Here is a 17,295-nt window from a genome sequence, read left to right as displayed (position 1 = left end):
GCGTTAGCACTTCGAATTTTCGAATGAGCCGAAGAGGCTCGGTGTTCGAATCGCAGCGCACGACCCGACTGGGGCGGCAATAATACTGTTTTCAATGGGACGTTTTGGTTGTATGGCGTGACGCATCTATGTATTGTATGGTTAGTGCTTGTGCTGTTAGCTTGCTTGGCTCTTATTTGCGTTGCGCATGCTCTGTGAAGTCTCTTTGCGTTGCACTTGTGCTGTTAACTCAGCACAGCTGGGTGAGTGACCATGTATGAGAGGAAAACTCTGGTATATACGTTTCTTTTAGGCTATTGTTTATTTTTGTGGCGCAGTATGGTGCGTCACACTCCCCCCTTTCCCACCAGGCGAATGAAAATCCGGATACGTCCGGTTTTGGACCTATTCACCTGATAGGTGGTGTCGAGGTAGGTGTGGGTGAACCTGGTCCTGGTTCCTCGTCCCTCGCTGCCGCGGACCTCCTCAACTAGGCCCCGGGGTAGTTTACGTAGGGGCGTTTCCACCTTCCACTCGGTAGGACCTTCCACTCGGTAGCTCGCTTGCGTGGGCTACCTCGGTCATCAGATCTTGTTCTTCATTCTACTCCAACGGCACCAAGTCCTGCCCCAAGACCTCCAGTAGGTCGGCGAGAGGGTCGGACTCCTCGTTGGCTGGGGATGTCCTTGCGTACTGCCGGCGGAACCGAGGCCCGTCCGGCTCGTCGTCCGACGACGCGGACTCCCAGCGTGGACCTTCTTGCGGTGGGTCATAGGAGGACATGGGAAGGGGAAACCCGTCGGGGTCGGACACATCCATTTCCTCCAGTCGGCGTAGGATGGGTGTCATAGGGCGTCGAAAGGCTGGCGGGAAGTAGGGTGGTGGAACTGGGCGGTCAGCGATCGCTGGCCCCCGATAATTCCAGCGCTCCGGCAGCTCAAAGTAGGAGGTGGGGGTTTCCTGGAGGAGGATAACGTCCACCACCGCCCGGTCAATGCGGGTTAATCGCATTAATCGGGCGGATGGCTGGCTCGTTCGTTACCGTACGGTCTACTTCCTCGACGATAAATGGCTCGTCCGCGTCACTATCCTCAGTGGGAGGAAGCTGGTATTGTTGCGCCTCCGTCTCGGTCGGCGACGGGGGTCGACCATACACCCCACGCCCTAGTCGCGGGTCGCGGCGTTGTCCGGGCCTGGGTGACCAAGCGCCTGGTGGGAGTCGAAAGAAGGGCTCTTCCGCCTCGCTGCTCTCCTCCTGTTTGGACTCATCGTCCTCCTCATATGGCCTCTCCTCCTCCGATTCCCCCTCGCTGGCGGGGTTATACACAACTTGTATGCCAGCACGGTACCCAAGGTCGTCCTCGGGCCACGGGGAGTAATGTGGCTCCGCAGGGTGAGGAGTCATCAAGGGTTCATCCTCGGGCCACGGTGAATAGTAGGGCTTCGTGGGGTCAGGAGTCATCCGGGGTTCATCCTCTGGCCACGGGGAATAGTGGGGCTTCATGGGGTCAGGAGTCATCCGGGGTTCATCCTCTGGCCACTGGGAATAGTGGGGCTTCAAGGGGTCAGGAGTCATCCGGGGTTCATCCTCGCCGGCGTAGTCGCGTGGCGGGGAGGGAAGCGTAAGATCGATCGGTTCCATATTCTGTAATGATTAAGAAAAGTAGTGACATTATTGGTAGGGCGACTGAGGAAGTTGTGGTCGGAGGGATAGGATCAGGGTTTGATCGCGGTTCTCGACGTGTCCCTCTCGTAGTCTTCGGCCTCGGACCCGGACCTCTGCTCCAGGAACTCCCGGAGATCTGCAATGTTAGCTACTCTTCTTTGGTTGGTCGTTGTGTGTTGTAAGCGGACGATGTTTGCTGCAATGAACTTCTTTATCACGTACGGGCCAGTCGGGGCTAGTTTTACTGCGAAACCGTCGGCAGCATTGGAGAGATGGTGTTGCCGCAAAAGCACCTTTCCGCCCAAAGTAGGTCGCCATTGCCTCCAGCGTAGATTGTAATGCCGACTCTGGTCATGGCTCGCTTGGTTCAGGTTTCCGCGTACGATTGTAAAGATCTCCTGCAGTCTTTTGCCTTAGGCTGATGTCAGAGTGCGCGCGAAGCGAAGCGAAGCGATGCGAGAAGCGATGAGCAAAGCGAGAAGATGTCAGAGTGAGAGCTTTGCGAGAAGCGAGTTACATTGTTATTTTGTAAGGTTTGAAAATAAACGGTAATTAAATCAAAGAATGCAAGAAAACAATCGTACGCTCTGAGAGAGTTGAAGCGATAAAGCAGGTTGCAAACTGCTCTCTCGCTTTGCTCTCGCTTTCTCGCTTGAACTCGCAACTCGCTTCGCTCTCACTCTGACATCTTTCGAGCGATTGCATATGAAAAGGGTTGCAGTGGTTTATCGCTCGTTCTCGCCCAATATTATCGCATCGCTTCTCGCTCGCACTCTGACATCAGCCTTATTGCGGGGTCTTCTAGTTCGCCGGGGGCTTCGGGTGTCACCTCGTCATATAATCCTCCGGGAAGTCGTGGCTCCCTACCCTCTACTAGGAAAGCTGGACTGTAGCCGGTGGACTCGGAGACGCTGGAATTGATAGCCAATGTGATCTCTGGAAGTAACTCATCCCATTGGTTCTGCTGTCCGTCGATTAATAGCGAGATCATGGTCTTGATCGTCCGGTTGGCTCGTTCCATTGGGTTTTCATGTGGCGAATAGGGAGCAGTGTGTTGTAGGTCGACCCCGGCGGTTTTTAGGAATGCCTTGAAGGACCGACTAGTGAATTGTGTCCCATTGTCGCACACGTAGTGGCACTAGTTCTACCCATTTGGAAAACAAGTCAAAGAAAACGAGGAGCATAGTGTTACCTTGCTTGGAACGAGGAAGTGGGCGACGAAATCGGCTCCAATGACGGCGAAAGGGTCTTCCGCGGGCCGAGTATGCATGGGTCCGGCAGGCTTCTGCTATGATGTCTTGAATTTTTGGTAACTCAGGCATTGTTGGACGTGCTTCTTGACGTCCCGATGCATACCTGGCCAGTAGTACCGCTGACTGATTCGAAGAATAGTCTTACGTACTCCTAAGTGGCCGGCAGCTGGTTGGTCATGACACTCGTGAAGAACGCGAGGTCGCATGGCCCGGGGTACGCACAACTTCCATGTAACGTCGTCGAAGTCATCGGACCGATGCACGATGTGCCGGAACAGTTGTCCGTCCCTGATGGTATAGTCCGGGTAGCGTTGTGGTTCCTCACTCACCTGTTGAATGCGTCGGGATAACCAAGAACAAGGTTGGGCCTCCTCCTTTAACATAGCCAGCCTGGTGAGAGGTTGTCGGGAAAGGGCGTCGGCGACTACGTTCTGCTTTCCGGGTCGATATCGCACGTCGTATTGGTATTATTGCAGCTCTAAAGCCCAACGTGCCACACGTCCATGTGGTGACTCAAGTGAATTCAACCACTTGAGTGCCAGATGGTCGGTGACGACCTCGAATCGATAACCCTCCAGATAGCAACGAAGCTTCCTGATGGCCCAGATCACTGCGAGACATTCCTTCTCGGTGGCGGAGTAATTCTCCTCCGCTTTGTTGAGCCGTCGACTAATGTAGGATATCACCCGTTCTTGACCGTCGATTTCTTGGGTCAGGACTGCTCCGATTCCTACGTTGCTAGCGTCAGTTTGTAGTACGAACTGCACGTGGAAGTCCGGGCACGCTAGCACAGGGCGGTGGTCAAGAGAGTTTTTAGTTCGTCGAACGCGGCCTGCTGCTCTTCGCCCCATGTCCACTTCCGCCCCTTTTTGAGGAGTTGTGACATGGGTTGCACCACCGTAGCAAAGTTGGGAACAAATCTGCGGTACCAAGACGCCATGCCGATGCACTGGCGTAATTCTTTCAAGTTCGACGGGGGAATTAATTCGCGGACGGCTGCCACCTTGCTGGGATCCGTTTGAATCCCCTCCTCACTGATCACATGCCCTAAGTAGGTTATTTTCCACTGGAAGAATGCGTACTTTTCGTGGTTTATACGTAGGTTCGCCCGCCGGAGCCTTTTGAACACTTCTCTAAGCTGCTTAGTGTGTTCCTCTAGGGAGTTCCCGACCACCACAATGTCGTCCAAGTATGCGAAGGCGAATGGTTCCATGTCGACTCCGATCACGGAGTCCAAGGTACGCTGGAATGTCGCCGGGGCTGAATGTAGTCCAAATGGCATCACTCGCCATTGATACAGGCCGCGTCCTGGCACTGTGAAAGCGGTGGCCTCTCGACTTCCCGTAGCCATCGGTATCTGCCAGTAGCCGTTCTTAAGGTCCAACGTGGATATGAATTTTGCGTGTCGTAGGCGTTCCAGGATGTAGGTAATCCTCGGAAGGGGGTATGCATCAGGGACTGATCGTTCGTTGAGTTGTCGGTAGTCCACGCACATCCGCCATTGCCCATTCTTCTTCTTTACTAGTACGATTGGGGCACTGTGGGGACTATAGGAAGGCTCGATTAGTCCATCCTCCAGCAATTGGTTGACCTGTACGTCAATGATCCTTCGCATGGCTGGGTTCTTAGGGAAATAACGCTGTTTGATAGGTCGCTCGTCGCGCAGTGTTATGGTGTGCTCCGCGATTGAGGTTACCCCGGTCATCCCGTCAAACTTGGGGAGTTCCTCTTGTAGGAATCCTGGATGCTTGGCGCAATGTCTGTAGGCCATGGGAAGGTCCGTGTTCGTCTGTGTCGGACCCCATCCCGAGGGCTGGAGAGGACGTTTGAAGTCGGAAGTCCTGGAGATGGGTCGTATCATAGACACTCGGCCCCTTGTGTTCGGAACGGCAGGAATTACACTGGACAAGGTAGCCGGGAGCGGAATTTGGGCAGCGGCGTCGTACCTTGTAAGCCGGGGACGGGTCTAGGAATCGGTCGGGGCATTGGATCTGCCTCTACGCATGTTCATTTCCGTGGCACTTGAGAAGGGGGTGTCGCCAGGATAGGCTCGGAGTGCGAAGCTTGATGGCACAAAGGTGTTTTCATCGATGTGAGCGAGTTATGTAAACGAATCTGGGCTGTACCGCAGCAAATCGTTGTTTCTATGGAACAAAGATAATCTAGGCCCAGTATCACGGGTTCAAGGATATGTGGCAGGACTAGGAAGGCGATGCGAACTTCTCGGTTCTCCAGGCGAACACGCGCTATGAGTGTCTTCGTGACCTCCCGAACGGAGCCGTCAGCGAGACGAATTCGCGAATCCTTAACCAGTGTGTTCTCGGGGGTACTAAGTCTCGCGGCCAACTCTTCACTGATGAAACTCGTGGTGGCACCGGTATCCACAGTTCCCTCGGTGGGCATGCCTTCGCAAAACAAATGATACACAAAATTGCACATGTTCGAGAAAAGTAGGCGTTAGGGAAATTACGCGTTGCGCTTAGAGGGCGCGTACACCAGACTCATTGCAAGAAGCTTTCTACAAGAAGATTCATCTAGCGATCTCCAGGAAATTCTTGCAGTCACGGTCTTAGCATGACACGAAACACAATTGGGAAGTGGTTGAATCCCGATTCCTGGCCGAACTTATGGATGAGTTATTCATACGGGACACCTAAGCTATCTTTTGACAAGCACACACATGCTAAGCATTGTACATTCTTTGGTTTAACTGTCAACAGCGTTATAAATTGTGTATTTCTTTTGTTTGTTCCAATTTCAATGCCATTCTGGGGAAAAGAAAAGTAAGCAGAGCGAAGTAAGAGCAAGGGAAATATCTGACCAATCGCAGCAAGGCAAGGAGTTTATTCAAGCAGTTTTTTTAGGCGCCATCCTATGTTCGTAGTTTCAAATACGATTAAATTTGCACAGTCTCAAGTTAAGCTTGTTATCGATAGCAAGCATAGTACGAAGTACATTTATTTTCACAAGCATATGTAATATAATTGGTAAATATAATATTTGAAAAACGTTAATGTCTAAACTTATTTTGATTTTTAGCATTTTGAGCTAAGATTTTTATACCACACATTTCGAACTGCAGTGTGCACTTTGCCGGCCAAAGCCAATGCACTGTGCATTGTCAGTTTATCAGTGTTACATTTGTGTCAACAAATACAGTGCGAGAGATAACATAAAAAACAGCGCTTACAAACACCAACAATGCAGTCACAGCAACGTGCGTCAAATTATTGCCTTACATCCAGTGTTGCCATTTTAGTTAATTTATTGCTATATCTAGCTATTTTGAAACTGCAAAACCATAAGATTTTGTGAAATGCTATTAGCTAGAAATCTAGCATTTTTTCAAAGCTTCGGCTACTTTTGGCACTTTTAAAAAGTTCCGATAGCTATTTTACCGATAGGATGTATTTTGAGGTTTACTCATAAAATTTGCATTATAGTTCGATTCTGTTTATAGTTCATGTGCGAACTTAGTTCGTTCACTCATTAGCTAAATACAAATTGTGAAACTGTGAAGCAGTGCTGCCAGTTTAGCAATTTAGTTGCTTTAGTTAATTTCCAACTTTTAAAGTTAAAAATGCTTAACTACAAATTTAGCAACTTTTATTTCTCTTTTGGCAATTTTAGCTATTTTACATAAATTCTTTTTATTATGTATTCCTTTTGTCATTCACTGCAAAAATTGCGATTAACAGTTTGCAATGAAATCGGGGCTTGTATTTAACCAAGTGGTTCGATTATATGAGCTACTTGAGTTCACTGACTTGAAAAGTTAACTGCATTTCAAGTGTACAACTTGTATGTATGCGTATACATATATATATATACATGTTCGCCTTTATATTTGTATCTGTATGCATAGGGCACTGCGATAGCTCTATTGGTAGAGTGCAAGCTTATGCGTGTTGTGGTACTCGGGGTACTCGGGTTCGAGCCCGCTCAGGGTACAAAACTTTTTTTTAATCGTATTTACAATAATTTTAAATTAGCATTGTGGATGTTATTAAAGAAATACTTTTGTATGGGCAAAAACGTCTGCTATGCTTTCGTTTGTATGTACATATGTATGCGTCTATATATCTACATACATGCTCGCCTATATTGTGTGTGCTGGTAGTGTACAAGCCCAACATTTGGTAGGGCGCCGGGTCGAGTCCCGGTCGGGACTCATACATTTTCAATGTTATATACAATAATTCAGATCAAATTGGTTTCAAATTTTTGCCACGCCCACTTCCGCCCTTGTCAAAGTTATCATTTGTTTGACCAACTAGATCAACTAAATATTCTTAACAGTTGTTGATTGTGGTCGAAAAGAATCTTATAAGATATTCGAGAAGCAATTTTAATAAATGGTAATAATTATTAGCCGCTTTAATGCAACAATAATGCGTTTTTACACACATAGATACATGTGTGTGTATTTATGCATGCATGTGAATGCACGTGTACGTATACATGTACATATGTACATATTTTCAATTGTCCGTTATGTTCAAAAATGTATTAACTAATGGCGTTCTGAGCCTTTTCTGGTTTACTTGGACTTGATGTACAAATTATTACATTGTTGTTTATTGCTGCTAGTAACAGTTTTTTGCGGTAAAAGTAAAAACGAAAAGAACGCAATTTTCAGGGCTAATGTTTGATTTGAAAGATATTTCGATTTTGGGCATTGCAATGGGATGTTACGTTTTGGATATCGTTTGTGCCAGCAATGTTTGGGGGGTTATCGATATATCGCGAAGCGATATATCAGAGATAGGGAATGGCAACTCCAGGGAGGGAAAAATTTGAAAAATGGCTCCAGCTGTAAAATAGGAGATGAAAGAGGAACGTCAAATTTTTTCACGGATGAGCATGTGGATTTTGCTGGCTGGGGAGTTGAGTTTTGATCGAGGTTGGAGACGGTCGGCCGGAAGATCGTGGTGACGATCTCGACTGTATTTTTTTTCGTCTGAGTGGTGACACGAGGTTGATTCTTAATCGAGGTTGGAGTCGGTCCACCAAAGAAATAGAAAAACGGCTGTTCCACGAGATTGTGTCTGTGTGTCGGCTTTACATACGTTCGTTTGATGGCTGAAGCAGTAAAGCAACTATACAAGTTGCAAGAAAGAACTCGAGTGTGTGTAAAAAAACCACGAAAGTAACATTCACTGCAACAACAAAAAGCAACAGCAACTGCAACAACCAAAAGCGGCAGCAACAACAACAACATCAACTGCAACAACAAAGCAGCAGCAACAACAACTGCAACAACAAAAGCAGTTGCAACATCGACTGCAACAGGCGGCGGCAACAACAACAACGTCAACTCCAGCAGAGAGCGACGGCAGCTACATCCAAGCAATTGCAACAAGCTACGGCAACAACAACAACCACGACTGCAACAACAACGACAACGACAGCCACGACCAGAACATCACCGCTGGACAAGCGCGGGCGACCGTCGCCGCGAGAAGGCACACGGCTCTTCAACGACGTGGAGAAGCATCCACGACGTGGGATAGTGGGCGAGACAACGCCGCCAACGCTGAGGCAGGAGGAGGAATTCGACTGGTGAGTCCGTTCCAAGCCCGCCCTATTTCCGACCGCCAGTGCGCTACGTTAAAACATTTGCAACTGTCGTCACGTTGCGTAAACATCAACAGCAAATAATTCTTTGGTTTCGTGTCCTCGATATATATTTTATTTTCCGCCGACTTTTTTGTTGATCAGCGAATTATAAATGTTGCGAAGTAAATTAAAATTATATTAAAGTAAAATAAATTAAAGCTAATTAAAGTAGAGTACAAATTAAAGTAAAATAAATCAATGTTTTGTTGTGAAATGACAGAGGTGTTGGACAAGAATTTATCCAGATAAACATTTGCCTCTACGGAAATACAAATGTTTGGTTATATTTATAAAAAAAAAGTATATACATATATCGACTATATCATCACCTATCGCCCCTTCACCAAACCTCAAGAGCTCTTAGGCAGGTCAAGGTAGACATTTAAGCGAATCAAGCATACATACATTTATATACATACATACACCCAAATATGCGTATACATACATACATAAATATACCTATCTGTGATCTCTTTACATACCATATATAATTGTCCCTACTCCGTTATTATTTCTTTGTTGTTCCGCCTTGTTTGTTTTATTTGCTTTTGCTTCGAATACTGTTCCGTATAGCTGTAATGAAATTCGAATATCTATTAATATTATACCTGTAAATAAATTAAATGTTAGTAAATAAGAAAAATTCATGAATTATATATTAGTACTTACGATGAACATGGTTGTGTAAGTTTCTCAGCATGGAAGGGAGGGGAATTCCACAGCACTACGCCGGATGAGGAGCAGCCACTGATATAGTGGCCAACGCTAAGGGAGATGTCGCCGATGTAGCCATCTCAGGCAGGGTGGGTACGCCGGGGTCCAAGCGTGGCCCTATTCAAATACAATTGGATCAGTGAGTCATATATTATTGTAGTTTTCTTTACTTACCGTCGTCAATAGTTTGTTTTGGATTTCCTTTTGTTTTTGCGCAATTTTCAATTGCGCGGCAGCTGTTTTGTTTTTCTGTTAGTGATGCGTTTCTTCTCTTATAAACAGCTGTTAATATCGGTGAAATTATCGATTGTGCGGACTGCGGGCCAGGGATGGAACTCCACCTGAGTACCGATGAGCCAGCCGGCGCGGCCCCAGGAAGACAACCAGTCCGTAACAATATGGCGCCAAATAGTTTTTGAATTCAAGAAAATTAAAAAAAAAATGATAGTTCCATCGAGGTAGTGTATGTCCTTTTGGCGAGTGAAATTGTGTTCATCTGATGTCTTATGTGGTACGATGTAGTCACCCATAATTGCGCAGCTCTGAGCAGGATTTCATTTGGTGACAGGATCCAAATCTGAATGTAATTTTTTGTAGCAGGATTTGTTCATTTTGTGGTTGATGCGCGTGTGTCACTCTTTAAGATGTAGTAGAGAGTTTGCAACGTGTCATCGTAGCCTGGTGGCAGCAACGAACAAAGACTGTGAAAAACTGTGATATTAGGTTAGCCTTGTTGTCTCTTAGTTTCTCTTCGTTGTTTATGTATACTATTTGTTCCGTCTCATTTTGAGTGGCGTTGGATGTGTGCTGGCCTGATGCTCTATTATCAGCATAGGCGACAGGTGACCCAGGTCGATACAGGATCGATTCTGCGCCGCACCTGCCACACAGCGGACACCAATCGTGCTCAAAAGCGAGACGGAATCGAAATAGGTCTCAGGTAGCGCTCCTTGGATGCCATTCATCACGAGAGTGATGGATAGAGCATCTGATTAGTGCTTAAGTGTTTGTCCATTGTTTGAATTGTGCGTAGTAAAGCGTTGGTTAGGTCGTAGTGTGAAGTTTGTCTCTCCCTTCCGTTTGTCAATGTTATAGAATGAAGAAAGGAAATTGTTATTGTTAGTTTGTTTGAGTTATTTATTTATTTATTAGGAAACGTATTGATTTAAAGTATTTATTTATTTATTATAGGAGTTTGTTGGTATTTAGTGAGTTTATACGTAGCAGTAGATTAATAGAAAATTAAAATGTCAGAAAGTCGTGAACCAGCGGTAGTATCTGAGGTAGTATCAGCAACTGCCAGCAATTCGACGGATACGGGCAGACAAATCTATCCACCGGAGTCGATGGATTCAGTCATCAAGTCGACAGTGAACGCAGCTATTGCGCAGGCCCATGAGACCTACAGGAGTTCACTGGTGGAGGGTATTGCAGCAACGATACGCGATGAGATTCGCGCAGGCTTCCTGGAAATGATGAAGCTGATGCAGGAGATGATTCGGCCGCAGACGGACGGGAGTAGTGGCAGTCGTCCCGCCGATACGCAGCAGAAATCGATGGCAGAGGCAGGAGTAATCCAGAAGAACCACCAGAATGAGCCGGAGCCGTCATTGCATAATCCGCGTCTGGATTATTTGACGAGTTGCACTAAAGATGTGTTTGATCCGTGCGCAAAGAACTGGCGGAATACCCGTGAGAACAGGCGTCCAAATACTGGAGACGGACAAAATGAATTATGCATTATTAAAGGATGGTTTGGCATGATACATATATGTCATGGTTATACGTACCAAGAAGGTATCGATGTGGAGCGATATATGAGTTGTCGAGGGCGCTCATCACAAGGCCAACAAGACCGGTATTCACACGGAGTCTCACAGGTAGACTACGAGGTTGAAGTCCCACCTCTGCGCGACAAGAGTCCAAGGAAGTGGAGCAGACAACGAAAGCAATTAGAGGATCTGCAAGGAAGATCGTTAGGAGTCTTTCACAGCAAGGATATACGATTATAGTGAGCTCGACTTTCCTTCTGAGGATGTAGTGTTGGTGATCCGTTGTATCTGTTTCAGTTAGTGTCGTGGGTGTAGCCTACGTTGGGCGCTGCAATAGATGCCGGCTGGTCACAAACGATCTAGGGGGTATTGTTACGTTTTGGATATCGTTTGTGCCAGCAATGTTTGGGGGTTATCGATATATCGCGAAGCGATATATCAGAGATAGGAATGGCAACTCCAGGAGGGAAAAATTTGAAAAATGGCTCCAGCTGTAAAATAGGAGATGAAAGAGGAACGTCAAATTTTTTCACGGATGAGCATGTGGATTTTGCTGGCTGGGGAGTTGAGTTTTGATCGAGGTTGGAGACGGTCGGCCGGAAGATCGTGGTGACGATCTCGACTGTATTTTTTTTCGTCTGAGTGGTGACACGAGGTTGATTCTTAATCGAGGTTGAGTCGGTCCACCAAAGAAATAGAAAAACGGCTGTTCCACGAGATTGTGTCTGTGTGTCGGCTTTACATACGTTCGTTTGATGGCTGAAGCAGTAAAGCAACTATACAAGTTGCAAGAAAGAACTCGAGTGTGTGTAAAAAAACCACGAAAGTAACATTCACTGCAACAACAAAAAGCAGCAGCAACTGCAACAACCAAAAGCGGCAGCAACAACAACAACATCAACTGCAACAACAAAAGCAGCAGCAACAACAACTGCAACAACAAAAGCAGTTGCAACATCGACTGCAACAGGCGGCGGCAACAACAACAACGTCAACTCCAGCAGAGAGCGACGGCAGCTACATCCAAGCAATTGCAACAAGCTACGGCAACAACAACAACCACGACTGCAACAACAACGACAACGACAGCCACGACCAGAACATCACCGCTGGACAAGCGCGGGCGACCGTCGCCGCGAGAAGGCACACGGCTCTTCAACGACGTGGAGAAGCATCCACGACGTGGGATAGTGGGCGAGACAACGCCGCCAACGCTGAGGCAGGAGGAGGAACTCGACTGGTGAGTCCGTTCCAAGCCCGCCCTATTTCCGACCGCCAGTGCGCTACGTTAAAACATTTGCAACTGTCGTCACGTTGCGTAAACATCAACAGCAAATAATTCTTTGGTTTCGAGTCCTCGATATATATTTTATTTTCCGCCGACTTTTTTTGTTGATCAGCGAATTATAAATGTTGCGAAGTAAATTAAAATTATATTAAAGTAAAATAAATTAAAGCTAATTAAAGTAGAGTACAAATTAAAGTAAAATAAATCAATGTTTTGTTGTGAAATGACAGAGGTGTTGGACAAGAATTTATCCAGATAAACATTTGCCTCTACGGAAATACAAATGTTTGGTTATATTTATAAAAAAAAAGTATATACATATATCGACTATATCATCACCTATCGCCCCTTCACCAAACCTCAAGAGCTCTTAGGCAGGTCAAGGTAGACATTTAAGCGAATCAAGCATACATACATTTATATACATACATACACCCAAATATGCGTATACATACATACATAAATATACCTATCTGTGATCTCTTTACATACCATATATAATTGTCCCTACTCCGTTATTATTTCTTTGTTGTTCCGCCTTGTTTGTTTTATTTGCTTTTGCTTCGAATACTGTTCCGTATAGCTGTAATGAAATTCGATTTTTCTGTGTCGCCATTGTGTACGCAATAATGCTGCTGAAAGCATCGATAGATCGTGCAACGATACATTGATGTTGTAGGTATATTTTACGATGGTTTTATCGACATCGATTTTACGCGATATATCGATGCTTGATAATAAATCGGTCGCATAATTTTACAATATTGCAATATTGTATGTGTATTTAGTATTAGATTGGTGTTAAATTACACAGATTGAATTGGAATGTCAAACCAAGAATATATATCGGATATGCAAATAAATAATTATCTTTTTGTTTGAAAACATAGTAATTAGAATCGTTTTATTCAATTTTTAAATTTATTACAATTTATTGCATAATTCAGTGATACACCCAGCACTGATTTTTTAGGCGACATTTTCTGATAATCTTATTGACACCGATGCTAAGGAATTCATCGATGTCTTATTTTGCAAATACCGATATATATAAAAATCAATATTTTTAAGGAAATAATCGTTCATTGTGAATCGTGTATCGGTGCTATCTCTTTTGCATCGTGTCCTCCTAGAAGAAACACCGTATGTAAAAATTCATAATTAATATGTAAAATTTTTCAATTGTTATCTAATTTCATTTAAATAATATATATAATTAACATATAATAATTACTAATAGTTATTAATTATATTATTTAAGTGCAGATTTTTGTAGAAATGCCGCGAGTTAGTAGACAGTCTACATCACAAAGAGCACGTTCTAGGCAGTTAAGAAATAGAAGGAATAGGAAAATAACGATTATGTTGTAAAAGAGAGGAAACTAATGCAAGTTCGCAGAGGAATCGTAGAGCTGATCAGGATCAGGAGTATATTAGAAATAGTCAGCGACGTTTAGTAAGGAGACGATCAGCGCGAATTCGGCAGCATGAGCAAACGACAGATACAGACCATAGAAGCTCAGAGAAGCTGGGTCCAGTGATTTGAGATATTCAAAAAATTGGTGCCCATTGCTTTAAATCGTTTGCCCATGTTAACCCAGGAAAAATTTTTTTTTGCCCACCCTTAGTTTCGAAATTATGAAAAATTTTTTTTTTTCGAAAATTCAAAATTTTTTTTCAAAATTTTTTGCGGAAATCGCTTTAAAATCGTTTGCCCATGTTTGCCCATCTTTTAGTTTTTCGAAAAAATTTTTCGTTTTCGAAGTTTTGAATTTTGAAAAATTTTGACATTTTTCGGCATGAATGACTCAAACTCGATCGCCCACACCTCGAAATTATGAAAACTAAAGCTCTACAACGGTAGCCTTAAGTGTTTTCAAGTCTGCCCATATCTCAGAATTTCAAAATTTTGAAAAATTTGAAGGTTTTTAACTTTTTGATTGCTCATACAAATTCATCGTTTGCCCAACTTTCAAAGTCTCAAATTTTTGCCAAATTTCAAATTTTTATCAAATTTTTTGACTTTTTCAGACTGCCCATTCGCTATTTTCGTTTGCCCACCCTATGGAATTTCAAAATTTTGCTTAATTTAAAAAATTTTCATACTTTTTTGATTTCAGCCTATGGCGCATACAAATTCATCGTTTGCCCAACTTTCAAAGTCTCAAATTATTGCCAAATTTCAAAACTTTTCAAATTTTTTGACTTTTTCAGACTGCCCATTCGCTAGTTTCGTTTGCCCACCCTTTAGAATTTCAAAATTTTGCTTAATTTAAAAATTTTCATACTTTTTGATTTCAGCCTATGGCCCATACAAATTCATCGTTTGCCCAACTTTCAAAGTCTCAAATTTTTGCCAAATTTCAAAATTTTTTTAAATTTTTTTGACTTTTTCAGACTGCCCATTCGCTATTTTCGTTTGCCCACCCTTTAGAATTTCAAAATTTTGCTTAATTTAAAAAATTTTCATACTTTTTTTGATTTCAGCCTATGGCCCATACAAATTCATCGTTTGCCCAACTTTCAAAGTCTCAAATTTTTGCCAAATTTCAAAATTTTTCAAATTTTTTTTACTTTTTCAGACTGCCCATTCGCTATTTTCGTTTGCCCACCCTTTAGAATTTCAAAATTTTGCTTAATTTAAAAAATGTTCATACTTTTTTGATTTCAGCCTATGGCCCATACAAATTCATCGTTTTCCCAACTTTCAAAGTCTCAAATTTTTGCCAAATTTCAAAATTTTTCAAATTTTTTTGACTTTCAGACTGCCCATTCGCTATTTTCGTTGCCCACCCTTTAGAATTTCAAAATTTTGCTTAATTTAAAAAATTTTCATACTTTTTTGATTTGAGCCTATGGCCCATACAAATTCATCGTTTGCCCAACTTTCAAAGTCTCAAATTTTTGCCAAATTTCAAAATTTTTAAAATTTTTTTTACTTTTTCAGACTGCCCAATCACTATATTCGATTGCCCACCCTTTAGTTTTTAAAATTTATGCATAATGTTCATACTTTTTCCGTTTGCCCATTTTGTATGTCATTTATTTTATGACTATTAGTATAATTTTTCTTGAAATTCCACTACTAAAGCCTTCAAGCCCATAACAGGTTATATAAATATTTTCTGTCATTATATGGTCATAAAACAGGTGTGTCCTTTTTTATTCTTTTCTCATTCACTACCTTTTGGTGGAATTCATTCAAAAGGGTGTTTCAAAAATGTGTGCCTTAATATCAAGATACAGGTAAAAGGTATTTCTAATTTTCTTAAAAATTTTGGATCTACCCTTAAATTATGTTAAAATGCTTAACGAGGCCATAAAATCATAAAACAGGTAGATTAAAAATATTTAAAAATTTATTCATAAGATAGAGTACAGAATTACGAATTATATCTATGCAGTCCGTGAATATATCACAATATTGATTTTCATTTTTGTATGCAAAGCCGAAAATTTGTGCCATTGCTTATATAAATCGTTGTGAATTTCCCAGCAGCCTGTTATCATAAGGCAGTAGCCAATATAATGACCGATTCCAGTTGAAGACACCGATGCCACGTATTCTATTGCGCCGCTCAAAATGTATTTTGTGTCCCCAATCATAATATCGGTCGGCAACTGTTGCAATGTTGCCGTCCCCAACAGGTCTGAAGGGAATTTTTTATGGAACTGGGTATCCAACACAAATTCCGTATCGATAATGATATGGGGCCCTGGAGACGTTGCCATTTGTCCTTGTGTATTGCAATGCCTACAAAGAAAATTTTTGATTTCAAAAAAATCATTTATAGAACTTACCAATGCGTCGTAAACTCCGAGATTGATGACTTTTGTTCCATCTAGAAGTTCTATCCGTTCCCGCGAAGATATTCTTTGTGCGCAATGGTTGTGGTTCCCTCGTCTGTCATAGCTCGGAATTCCGCTCATTATTTGTCCAATAAACGTTCCAATATTGGCATGGCAACGAACAATGCAGTCTTCCTCTTCAAACAAACTGATTAATATGAGTCCTCTTTCATTGTAAAGATTCTTAGAAATTCCTTCGACTGCATATTTTTTTATAAGCGACACTGTTAAGTTGTCTGAGTAGTAATGGTCCAAATGTTCCTTGTAATACATGTTGTCGATGTATGCCGTGCTTAAAATTTCTGCAAATGAATCAAAAGGACCCGTGTTCTTAAATTGGATTAATTGCTTACCAATCAACAATGGTCCCACAACGCCGCCATTTTGCAATATTTCATCCTTTTTCCTTCTGTGGGGTCGATTGTGAATCATCTGAATGTTCGGACATTTTTTTAAATATTTGCCTCTAGCCTTTTTCTTTAAACGTGAGACGTCTACATCCTTTGTGGTAAGTTTTTCATCATCCGGCACTTCTATGCAAGCGGTCTTGTGGTCCTGATATGTCAGTGGTGGATCAGCCAGGTGGATTTTCTCATTATCATCATAATTATCATCGAAATCAATTGATAATTTTGAACGATTTTGTTTTTTACTTTCCAGTTTTCTTCTTCCATAAGATGTTCCACTCTATTTTCTGATTGCTGTTCCACAATTGTTTTTTCTCCTCGCTTGAGATTTCCGTCTTAGAGAAAACCAGGAACTTTATTGGTTTTTCGTTTAATCGCTGCATGCTCCAGCTTGCAGACCGCTTCGATGCATCAAATATGCTGCACCACAAATTTATCCGCTCGTACTGGTCGATTAAACTTACTCATGTCCGAGTTTTTAAGGTCTTTGAAATAGGCTTTTTAGTACATTTGTCCACAAAATGAAATATCGCGCCAACTTCAAAACTGGATCTATAAATTCTGGAAGAAAATAAGGGTTTGGTCTATAGTTCGTTGATTTGCATAGTTCAGCTTCGTTTTCTGCAGATCTTCTAATTCCGTTTATGAAATCCTGTATGTCCTCCTCGATTTCGTCCGATTCTTTTTCCTGGCATTCAGGACTTTCAACAGGATCCTCACAATCTGGGGCAGTAAACGTTGCAATTTT

At 43.0% G+C, this 17,295-nt stretch overlaps 1 protein-coding gene and 1 long non-coding RNA gene across 2 annotated transcripts; both read right to left on the bottom strand.

The window, feature by feature from the left end:
• Positions 1 to 582: 582 nt before the first annotated feature.
• Positions 583 to 1,621, bottom strand: LOC133835549 (cell surface glycoprotein 1-like). The gene is made up of 2 exons (XM_062265532.1): positions 1,022 to 1,621; positions 583 to 939 (listed from the first exon to the last, which is right to left on the bottom strand). Exons 1-2 carry the CDS (start codon positions 1,619 to 1,621, stop codon positions 583 to 585), a joined length of 957 nt encoding a protein of 318 aa, XP_062121516.1.
• Positions 1,622 to 8,628: 7,007 nt separating this feature from the next.
• Positions 8,629 to 9,620, bottom strand: LOC133839100 (uncharacterized). Its single transcript, XR_009894051.1, has 3 exons — positions 9,406 to 9,620; positions 9,187 to 9,348; positions 8,629 to 9,125 (listed from the first exon to the last, which is right to left on the bottom strand). It is a non-coding gene; the product is annotated as an uncharacterized LOC133839100 (long non-coding RNA).
• Positions 9,621 to 17,295: the final 7,675 nt, after the last annotated feature.

This window comes from Drosophila sulfurigaster, chromosome 2R (assembly GCF_023558435.1).
Source record: "Drosophila sulfurigaster albostrigata strain 15112-1811.04 chromosome 2R, ASM2355843v2, whole genome shotgun sequence".
In the NCBI taxonomy this organism is placed as follows: Eukaryota; Metazoa; Arthropoda; class Insecta; order Diptera; family Drosophilidae; genus Drosophila; species Drosophila sulfurigaster.
The sequence above is the reverse complement of the archived record's forward strand: the minus strand, read 5'-3'. Positions and strand labels throughout refer to the sequence as shown.